This window comes from Echinops telfairi, unplaced genomic scaffold (assembly GCF_000313985.2).
Source record: "Echinops telfairi isolate 266 unplaced genomic scaffold, ASM31398v2 ScPeMD7_3533;HRSCAF=4204_0, whole genome shotgun sequence".
NCBI classification, from domain to species: Eukaryota; Metazoa; Chordata; class Mammalia; order Afrosoricida; family Tenrecidae; genus Echinops; species Echinops telfairi.
The window spans coordinates 64,764,469-64,775,881 of record NW_022107431.1 but is presented as its reverse complement, the minus strand read 5'-3'; the positions used below and the strand labels follow the sequence as shown (position 1 = coordinate 64,775,881).

Here is an 11,413-nt window from a genome sequence, read left to right as displayed (position 1 = left end):
TCGGGATTGTTTGATTTCTATCAGTCTGTATGTCATTTGGTCCCGAAGAAAACAAATTATGGTTATATTATACTGAACAGATCCTGTTAGATTATAACAGAGCCTTTAGATCAGTGGTTCTCAACCTGTGGGTCACGACCCCTTTGGGGGTTGAACAACCCTTTCACAGGGATTGCCCAATTCATAACAGTAGCAAAATTACAGTTATGAAGTAGGAACAAAAATAATTTTATGGTGGGGGGGAGTCACCACAACATGAGAAACTGTATTAAAGGGTCATGGCATTAGGAACGTTGAGAACCGCTGCCTTAGACGGGTTCGTGCCGTCTCCCACAGACAATCATTCAACAAGACCTGTGATCTCCGCCGAGGACCAGGCTGGTTCGCCCACTCTTCTTGACTTCTGCCACCACACCAGCCAGCTGCTCTGTAGCTTTTCCCACCGACCTTGGATTCTTCACCATTTGAAAGGGACTGTCGTTAGGGACATCAGCAAAGGGCAGGTCACCATAATCTTTCACGTCACATGCTAAAATGAAACGTTTTTAAAATGCAGATTACAAAACAGTATGCACAGGATGATTCCAAATTTAGAAAGATATTATATTTAAATGGCATAAGAAAAAAAATTCTGGAAGGTCTGCATGAAGGTAAATGTCATAAAGGCTTCTGCCTAGCAGCATCCCCCAGGGCCCCACAGAGTGCCTAATCCTTCTTGAATCAATCCAGTTAGGCTAGACACTAAGAGCTAGCATTTTTTTAATCGTTTTATTAGGGGCTGAGCTAGCATTTTGAACCAGATGATTTGGACCGGATATCAACACACCTGTCCTCTCCTCTCTCTCTTTCTCTCTCTCCCTTTCTGCCTACCTACCTAAATCAATCTAGCTCTGAATTTCCCTCATATGCTTTTAAATTTTCTATGGAAAGAATATTAAGAAAATAGTATTTAGACCCAGAAGAAAATTCAGGCGTATCTTCTAAGATTTCCAACTCTGTGGTTGTGTTCTAATGCACACTGTCAACTGCTGAGGCAGCCCGGCTCTCCCTCTGCACTGCCCACTGGACCTGCCTTTTAGTGTTAGGGTCAGATGTAACAAGAATATAGGTTGATCCCTGAGCCTGACACTCAAGAACTCAGGCTAAGAAGGCTTGATCATCTCACGTTTCTTCAATAAGGGAAAGCAAAAAAAGCAGGCACCCACATTTCTGATGTTCTTCCTAAGAAGGAAGCTCTGCCTGAAAAGCATACAGCTCCACAGAAAACTAGCGTGGGCCGCACCATGTTCCATAGGTAATTGAAGCTTCGTTGTGTGTTATGTTCACGTATGTACGATTCAGTAACACTCGAGAGATTTAGTCAACATAAAATGTTACCAAGTTCGCTGAGGGAAATTTTCCACTTGTGCAAATAAGCTTTCTGTTCTCTGTGGGGTGTTTTGTTGTTTTCTTTAGTAAGGTCCACTTTTCAGTCACGGAAATTCCCCCATAGTAAGGGGACAGGTCAATGAGTTTGGGAAATATGCAGAGACTTGCAGCCACCACCACAATCGAGTTGTAGAACACTCCCATTAACACCAGCCCCCCAGCCCCCAATGTCCTCCTGCCCCACTGCAACCATCCTCACCTCAACCCCAGGCAACCAGGTTTTGCTTTCTATTGCTGTCCTCTTCCTAGAACTTCACTAAATGGAGGCAGACAGTACCCAGTCTCTGGGGCCTGGCCTCTTTCACACAGTGTGATGGCGTTGAAAATTACCACATCCTTGCCTGTGGCACCTGTTGATCCCTTTATATAGGAGTCCTACCCAGTCTTAAGGGCGGACCACGTCTTGTCATCTAATTACCAGCTGCTGAACATTTTGTTCTTTTGTTTTCTTACTACTGAAAATTTACTATTATAAAGAATGCTGCTACCAGTCCAAGTACCGGTGTTGGCAGGAACATATATTTTCACTTCTCTTGGGTAAATGCCTAGGAGTGAAACTGCTGGGTCAAAAGGTAAGCATATTTTAGAAACTGACAAACTTTTCCAGAGTAGCTTTAATGTGTTGACATGCTACCACTAATACGGGAGGTTCACTGGTCCCCTTCACCAACACATCACTCGTGTTCTTCATGTAAGACCCCACGTGCCTCAGCCTACACTTTTGAAATACATACAGTTTTGCATTTGCTTCAGAATGTTCATGGAGGGGAAATCCATTACCTTTTCACTACATTTGTCCACAAAGTTTTTGAAGCCGTGTGTGTGTGTGTGTGTGTGTGTGTGTGTGTGTGTGTGTTTAAATACACACATGCACTATGCAAACACCTGGCATTATTACTCTTATTACTGTTTTTCTTCATTTTCTTTTTTTTTTTTTAAAGGACAGGGGCGTGTCCTCTTACTGGTAAAGGAGAGTGGATGACATGAAAGGGCTTGCTTGACTAACCAGCATTTGGTGCTTGGAACCCACCCAGAGGCACAGAGGCCTCTGAAAGGGGACAGCCTTGGAAGCCCAGTGGAGCAATGTGGCTCCTCTGACACCCCCTAGCTACAACTTACTTGTTTTCCACACCTGTCCCCTCCCCCAGCTATCCTGCCCCCTAGCCACCACACACACACACACACACACACACACATGCACAGAATTGCTTGTAGAATAGTCTGGCTACAAAGACTAAAGATGAGAAGGGTTCAAAGTCATGGAAAGGGAGTGGCATTTCCCCCTTGTATCTGAATGGGGCTATGTGTTCTTCTAGGGAATACTCATCCAGCATTGACTTCTGACATTCTCCCCATCGGGGATACTCCTTTTTATAACATGTGTCGAAGGTGGCAAACAGTTCTGCATTCTGTACTATAAATACCACTCCCAACCCATCCCAGCTTAACTAGCCCCCTGGCTCCTTCCGTCTGAGTAGGGGTGGGGGTGGGGGAAACAAAATGATTCTTTCAACTGAAAATGTACCTTGTTCTTTAAGTTTCTCAAGAAGACCCGCCTTTCTCAATGCGATGGGGCCTTCTTCTACCCCTCCTCGTGGCTGAACAATTAAAGAAAAGACAAAATAGACATGATCATCACTTTCAGATGTCCCCAAAATGAACACGTTACCATTTAATCCATTGGATTGTCACTATCCTATCTTGAGGTCCTACAGTGCCAGGAATTTACATACTCTCATTTGGTCCTCAAAGCAAGGTAGATTGTGTTACTCAGGTGTCTTGCAGAAAAAGCTGGGATCAAAAGGATTAAATCACATAGCTAGAAAGTGGCAGAGCCTGTGTTAGGGTAGACTAGAAAAACAAATCCATGGACACACATGTGTACAAGAAAGAGATTTATATACAAGAGCAATTGAACATTGAGAAAACATCCCAACCCAGTCCAGTCCAAGGCCATAAGTCTGATATTAGCCCATATGTCCAATACCAATCTATAAGGTTGTCTTTAGAATCATGAAACACATGCAATGAAGCCAAATGCAGGACAATCACAAGCCAGTGAGTAGAAAGTCTTTGGATCCAGTGGCATCGTAAGCATCTCAGCGCTGGCAGAGGTCTCTCTGTGGCTTCTCCGGCTTCAGAGGTCTGGTTGTGTCCATGTGGCTTGTCTTCTGCAATGTTTCCCAGGGGGAGTAGCAGAGAGAGAGATGTCTTCTGCCTCCAAGGAGGAAGTACCAGATTTCCCAGAATTCTCAGGAGAAGGCCAGGCCTACACAGAAGTATCATTGGCTATCTCCAGATTGACAGCCTGGACTCCACCCCTACACTCTTAATCCTTAAATTGACACCAGATTAGGTGACTACCACACAGCCTAAGCTCCCATCCAGACCTTTCAGATGCCGAAGCCCACATCCCTTCTTCGCACCACACCCTGCTGTCAGCATGCTGTTGGGTGAGATGCTGGCTTGCCCACGTGAACACAGCGCTACCCCAGGTGGCAGAACAGAGCTTCCCCATAGGGTTTTCTAGGCTATAATCCTTATGGGCATTGGTCACCACATCTTTCTCTGGTCGACCTGCAAAGTAGGCTTGAACCATCAACATTTTGGTTACCAGCCAAGAGCTTAATCATCTTGTGCCACTGGAGATCCTTATAGTAAACATGTACTCTGTGCAAACAAATCAAATCCCCTGCCACTGAGTTAATTCCTACTCATAGAAACCCTCTAAAGGGATGCAAAGACAAAATCTGTATAAGCGCAGACAGCCACACCTTTCACACAGTTGGTAGGTTTGAACCACGAACCTTGTGGTAAACTGTTCAATGCTTAATACACAGCATCAAAAGGAATTCTTACTTTGTGCAAAAGCATAATGTAAGTTGGGATACAAAAATGAAAAGGGGTGGATTTCTGACTTTGGTTAATGTATAAGTTAATAGGGGATTTGGGCCTTTAAACAAAATGAGTATCATGGAAGGCTGCATGGGGGAGATGGCATGTAAGCTGAGTCTTGCAACATGAGTAGGTCTTCGCCAGGAAAATAAGAGAGCGTGATGGGAAAAGTTTGCAAGCCAAGGAAGAGTTTGGGCAAAGGCATAAGATGCATGACGAAAGAGGGGCATGGGTATCAGTCATCAGGCAAGTACCTCCTGGGCCCTGGAGAGAAGTGGGCTGAAACCAAGTATGGGAAACAAGGATTTCTCTCAAGCTGTCTCCCCCAAATATATGCCAGACTTAGCTGCTTGAGAATGACTATACACTTGGAGGTCATCAGGAGTAGATTAGGGGTCATTCTCCCTAAGAGCTATCAGCCATCTAGACCAAGCAGACACCACTGTTTATCCCACAACAAGTAGGGCCCACTCCCTTCTGATAATTGTGTCTGACTCCATTACTTGACTGTATCTTCTACCTCTCATGCTCTCTATGACTTTACTATAATCTTTACTTATTATCACTGTACAATTGCGCCTACCGGACCTGTGATGTTTTGTGGAGGACCCCTCTTCTTCTCCCCACAACCAAGGCCATAGACCAACTCAATGAATTGAAAGCACCATCAAAGAGAAACGTCGACCTTGACTATGGTTCTATCGAGTCAATGAGCACTTTTTGCTGGCAGGAGGTTGTCTCCAGTCTCCTGGCTGACTGGAGGGCTCAAGACGCACGTTTTCTAGGGCTCTTTCATCCTTCTTCTCAGACGGTCAGCTGCCAGGCAAACCCTTGGTATCAAAGTCCCATCCCTGATAGCAAGGGACACCCGCTTAGTCCTGACACCTGTGCTGCTTTCGTTAAGTCCCTTTTGCATTAACACACCAAATAGTGTATCTTAAGCCCCAGCAAGGTGCGGCATGGGCTCACACTCTGCCACCCATTTCATTTCCTGTGACTAGACTATATTCCTAAATGCTGGAAGTGTGTAGTTGTTGTTGTTATTTATCCTGTGTCAGTTTTCCAATTGAGAGCAGGCCCGCACACAAGGAGGTGAACCCGTCCAGCCTTTTGCCATCAGCACGAGCAGTCACAGAGTGGATCGCTTGTGATACGTGCGGTTCCCCTGGCAGGTTTTCAGAAGTGAATTTCCAGGCTGTTGTTTCTAGTCTGTTAAAACCTGGACGATCCTCTCAACCTGGTCAGTATCATTGCTACGTGTAAGCCTCTGAACAAACTGGCGGTGCCATGAGAATCCCCTGCCTGGAATCAAGGCTGCTCTTTAAAGTTCTCTTTCTGGTAGTGGAGGGCTAACCTTTAGTATATGTTCTAAAACTGCCAGTTGGTTAAAACTCCGTAACCTTTCCTAAATCTTCCAGACTTCTTCTTGGCACTACATCTGTCCCAACGTAGCCCTGATCAGTCTCACAGGGACGTTTTTCTGCAGCACTTTGAGACATGGATGCAGACTACCTGTCCTGATGGTGTTCTTTAACGGCCTGGTTTGCCCACTTTGGGAACTGCTTTGTCGGCTCAACGAACCTTTTAAACTAGATGTCAAATCCTCGCTCGGCACCTCCTGCTCACAAGTACAAGCTCCAGTCGGCATGAGGCACTGACAGGTGTGTCCATGTATGCAGCTTAGGAGCGCAGGCTTTGACATCCGCTAGCCCTGGCTCTGCCACTGGCTGTGTGATGTAGAGCAAACGATTCTGTCTCTGAGCTTTTGTTAGCTATAAAATAATAGCGCCCACCTCAGCGTTGGCTGCCACCTCCTTCCCTCACCCCCACTGCCTTGCTAGGAAAGGAGGGAAGGGCTAGAGTGCTTTCTCAGGCATTCTGTCTTTCTGCCCTTCTGTCTTCTACCCATCCCCACCCCGCCCCCCAATTATCAAATTCTTATCTCATTTTAGGTGGGGAGAACTGCTTATATTCTAGCATTTTCCCCTCATAGTGCCGATAGCCTTGGTGGTTTGGTGGTTAAGTGCTCATCTGCTGGTAACCGAAAGATTCATGGGGCAAACTTGCCCAGCAGCTCCCTGGGAGAAATGTCTGTTGATCTGCTCCCATGAAGAAATACCTTTTCCCAATAAATATCAACTGAGTATGACTCAGACTTCAGACAGAAAGGACTATCTCGGGGCAGAATGACCACAAGGATGGTGTCAGCATGAAGTTCAACTGCATTGGTATCAGAAAGGAGACAGAGACTACAGTCTAAACAGCATCCCATGGCGCAGTTCAACTTGACTGTCACATGGGGTTGCTAGGTGTGAAAAATGGAATCAAGGGACCCCACAACCACCATGGCTAAGTGTAGAAAAGCCTTTTTTCAATTATTACTATGCTGGACCAATATGCTTAAGTCTCACGGCCAAGTTTTAATTGGGGAGGGGAGGGTGCTGTGTGGAGAAAAAGCAAACAAAGTTACTGAGGATGGAAAATGCGCATCAGGCCATATTTCTGAGTACTATTCCTTACAGGGGCTATTCGGCATCACGGTGCACAATTACTAACCAGAAGACAGCCCCGGCTGTACACTTCTGAACGATCACAGCCAGTAGTAACTCTCTACAGAAACACACGGGGTCACTGTGAGTCAGAATCAACTCAACAGCAACTGGCCCATTACAGTGACAGCAGGAGGACGGACGGTGGTGTTCTGTGCTAGACTTCTCACCTTGCACTTGGGGAACCTGGGGGCAAGTGGCAGACAATGCAGCTTGTGCACAGCCGCCAGCCATCTCTCAGAGAAGGCTTTGGATTGTATGAAGCTACCAGATTTCAGCAGAGCTTCTAGCCTAAGCTGGACCAGGAAGAACAGCTGAGCGATCAACTTCCCCAAACCAGTCCATGAAAAGCATGAGAGGCCACCATCACAATGGATCACATGCTGCCCAACACCAACCCTGGGCAGCATGTGATCCACTGTGCGTGGGGGCTGCAGCTCCTGACAGCTGGCTGTGATGATCTGCACCGAGTCTCGGGGCTGTAGTCTGCCCAGTCTACTTCCTCGTTCTCTTTCTTCCTGTCTTCTTCTGGTCACTTATTTCCCTCCCTTCTTTTGGACAATTGTTTCCATTCTAGCTTTGTTGTGACCTGTTCCGGGAGCAGCTGTGGTCATTGTGGGTTTCACAGTTAACTAGCATTTGCAGAAACATGGCCATGTCAGCAAAACGTCCTTGCACTCTCTCTGGGAGGGACCATGGGAGGCATGAAGCACTATTTACTGAGTCCAAATGCAGTCCAGGTCTCTGACCTCTGGCCTCTACCAATTTGTTTTGCGATAAAAGGCCAGAGTGCAAAGCAAGAGTTTAAAACGAAGAGGGAGGAAGCGCTGCCCAGGTAGACAGAGAAATTCCTGCGAGCCCCAGAGAACGCTCGCCCCTCAATGCAACAGCGGCAGCAATCCGGCAGAGGAGTGTCCGCCCACTCCTGGTCTTCTGCTGGGGCAGTTCTTTATGTTTATTTTTAGCACAGGCTCCTACTGACGTCCGAGGTGCCCTGAAATCTCTTTACAGTTATTCTGAGTGAGTGTGTTCTGGCAGAAAGAAAAGGCTGTGCATGTAAATGTCACAGGCACGGTTTTAATTGCCAGGCAGGTGAATCTGTGAATTTCATAAGTCTATTCATCCTCTCAGTTGGCATTTTGCAGGTGGGGTCTCTTTCTTTTTCTCTGCTTCTCCTCAGAAAGAGGCACCCGAGCACTTCAAGAAACCTATCAGCGACCAGCTTCATCACGGCACCAAAGTCTTAAAATAACACAAGGGGCTGCAACAATTCACAGAACTGTGGAGGGAAAAGCTCATGGAATTTCCCCCACAAACTCTTTGACGCCTCCTCGTTGAATAATTTGCAAGGATGTGTGGAGCCATGGTATTGAGGTTATCCAAGCTCAAAGGAGTCTGAAATTACCTCCGATGCATGTAATTTTCCCAGGTATGAATTGCACAACTGACAGGGTTTTCTTAAAAACCCTCCCTCCTCCCACCCACATCCAGGACCATCAGGGCAACAATATCTATATGAGTATCTGTAGCATGGAAATTGCCCATTTCACTTCAAATAAAAACGCTTCCTCTAAAAGATAGCAGGAAATATTGGGAAGATTCAAATAAAAGTGACTTTAGTAGTGATGAGATGCCATAGAGACAAACAGATTTATGATCATAATGATACAGTGTTGAAATATGGTAAAAAGGGCTTCCCCAACCCCCAGGACCAGAGTATGTCAGGGGGATAAACCACCAAGACACAAATAACAACTTAGTCATTTTTAACTCCAATTTTTCAAGTCAATTCCATTTCCAGTCAAGTTTTCCTCACCTGTCCCTTTGAGAAAGGAGCTCCGATGAGCCCTATGGATTTTGACTTGGAACTCATGCTCCAGCCCGGCTCTTCCCTGTGCCCAACTTCTCCGGCCGTCACCCTCTGCAGCCCGCAGTGACACAGGGCACACATTTCCCCCCCATTTATAATTGGGCTGTCTGTTTACCTTTATTCTAATGAGGGAGAGGGGCTCCACCCACAGAAGAAATGGCCCAAGTCAAAAGAAAACTACGCAGAGTTGCTCAGAAGTGAACTAATCATATTTCCTCCCAGTCTAAGGCTTTCCTTAATTGAACATTATACACTATGCCAATTCACACCCTTTTTCAAAAGCCGGCTAGCTGGGTGGCATTAATCTTTCTTAGGCAATGGACAATTGCATGCAGTTTCATAAGATGGACTGTGGTTCCGTGCCACCTCAGGGTGGGGTCCTCATCCTCCCAAAGCCCCCGAGTCCTCCTGTTTAAAATGCAGACCTGAGAGTGGCCAGATGTGCCTGAGTCCCTCCCGGTCTCCAGTGCCCCGAGTGACAGCTGTGCACACCTGCACAGACGTTCAATCCATCAGCGAGACTTGATGCAGCAGCAGGGGAGTGTCTCCGAGAAAGAATATGACATCATTTTCTGTTTATTATTGGAAGGGGAACATTGCCTAATGAAAAACCTATAAATGTTGCCATGCCAATTTTGAAATACGGTGTGTGGAAAAATTTCCATTTGGGGAATTGCCATCAAGGTATGGAAATACAAATCGCTAACCAGGGCACACATCGGCTGCAGGCGGCACACATGATTCAGTCTTGGGCGTTGTGGATCCACTTAGTGACTGTGCTTTACACCCAAAGCACCTGCAAGCAACCCCACCCCCACCCCCCACCCCCATGTGCGCCTGCAGGTTGTTTACCACCGTGTTCACCGCAGTAGGAGTGTGGACGAAGGACAACTTCAGGATACTTACATCTTTAACATGTGAGGTAGTCATAATTATCAGGGAGAATTCATTTAGTAGAAGCTGATTTCTTTTTCCTGTCACTGGGAGACACCGTGGGGGAATAAACAAATCCCACAAGGGCAGAGAATTTTGTCTGTAGGATTCCTAGTGCTCAGAACAGTGCCTCGGACGTGGAAGGCTTTGAATGAACGAGTGAGGAGCCCACGCCCCCACAGGTCCATTTCCGGGCCCGTCTTCCAAAGAGGTTTCCTTCCTTTGACCTACGGATTGGCTTGTATGACCTACACAGTTACCCATGGCGTACCTACTGCCCCTCGGTGGCACGTCCCGACAATATTCTCCCCAAACTGTCAGTAATCTGATAAAATGGTGGATGGTATCATTCAAAACCCCTACTTTTGTGTTTTGAACACTTTATTTAAGTCCTTGCCCCCCTTCAAATCACCAAAATGTACTTCTACATTTTCTATATATTGCTACCCTGCTTTAGGGTATATCTTTAAACATTTAGGTCTTTAATCCATCTCTAGGCCATCTTTGAGAGTTGGTGAATAACTTTTCCAACTTTGTTTTTCTCTGTGTAGTTCAAGCTTGCCCATAAACACCCTTTGAGTCATTTATTTGAGGTGTGTTGTTACAGAGTTGTTATCTAGTCTGTCCCAGGTCGCAGTGACCCCATGTGTCCAGAGGAGGATTGCTCAAGAGGGTTCTTCAGACCATGAGGTTTTGGAAGCAGATTTCCAAGCCTGTGTTCTGAGATGACTCTGGGTGTGTTCAAACTGCCGACCTTTCTGCTAGTAGTTCAGGGCTTACCTGTTCGCATCAGGCAGCGTTGCTACTTGAGGTGCTGTCGTGATCAGATACCAAGTTATCCTACTTAGTGAGTCTGTGGCTGGGCTCTTTCTTCTACTCCATTGGCTTGTTTACCTGTGGCTACATCAAGACCACATGGTTTGATTATTATGAACTTATAGGAGCCCCGATGATACTGTGAATTAAGCATTGGGCTGTTAATAGCAGGATGGCAGTTTAAACCCACCAGGTGATCCACCGGAGAAAGATAAGGTTCCTGACTACCATGCAAATATGCTGCCTTGGGAACCTGAAGGAGCTCTTCTGCTTTGGTACTCTAAGCTGGCCTCAACTCCGTGGCTCTGGGTCATGGTGCAGCGTGGATCATCAGTGTTTGACAAGAGTGGTATTTTCTGTTCTTCTGTTTAAAAAATTAGTTTAGCCCCCAGGGACAGTTCTACCCTGTCCGGTAGGGTTGTCATGAGTCAGAATTGACTTGATAGCAGTGAGCATATAGTATTCAGAAGGGAAGTGTTCTCATGTTTACAATTTATTTGTAAAGGATTTCATATATGTGTGTGTGTATCTATATACATATCTAGATATGTATACATAGATACACACATGCACATACCCTGACACAGATATACAAACGCTCGCTATGCACACACATTAAGGGATATAAAGCATATACTGTATAGCAAAATGTTCTCAATTGTTGAATCTAAGTTGATTCTACTATAAAGCTCTCAGATTTTCTACTCCATTAAAACTACTGAGACTGGGCTCTTTCTTCTACTCCATTGACTGTTTGTTTACCTTTGGCTACATCAGGACCACATGGTCTGATTATTATAACCGTATAGGGTCCCCAATGGAAAAAAAAACTACTAAACCTTGTTTATTAAAGTGATGGGGTGGGGCGGGGGAGGGATTGGTTTCACTATTCACAGGTTTCTATTCTCTGTAATAGATTTGA

The 11,413-nt window shown here is 45.9% G+C and overlaps 1 protein-coding gene across 1 annotated transcript in view; it reads right to left on the bottom strand.

Annotated features, from left to right (window-relative positions):
* ARG1 (arginase 1) overlaps nucleotides 1–8,794 on the bottom strand; it is a 16,621-nt gene extending 7,827 nt beyond the window's left edge. Inside the window, exons 1-3 of the mRNA XM_004702069.4 lie at nucleotides 8,689–8,794; nucleotides 2,954–3,026; nucleotides 355–529 (exon numbers count right to left, since the gene is read on the bottom strand). Of these exons, the coding sequence (XP_004702126.1) occupies nucleotides 355–529; nucleotides 2,954–3,026; nucleotides 8,689–8,745 (305 nt within the window). The 5' untranslated portion in view covers nucleotides 8,746–8,794. The remainder of the gene's footprint in view (nucleotides 1–354; nucleotides 530–2,953; nucleotides 3,027–8,688) is intronic.
* Between the last annotated feature and the right edge of the window lie 2,619 nt (nucleotides 8,795–11,413).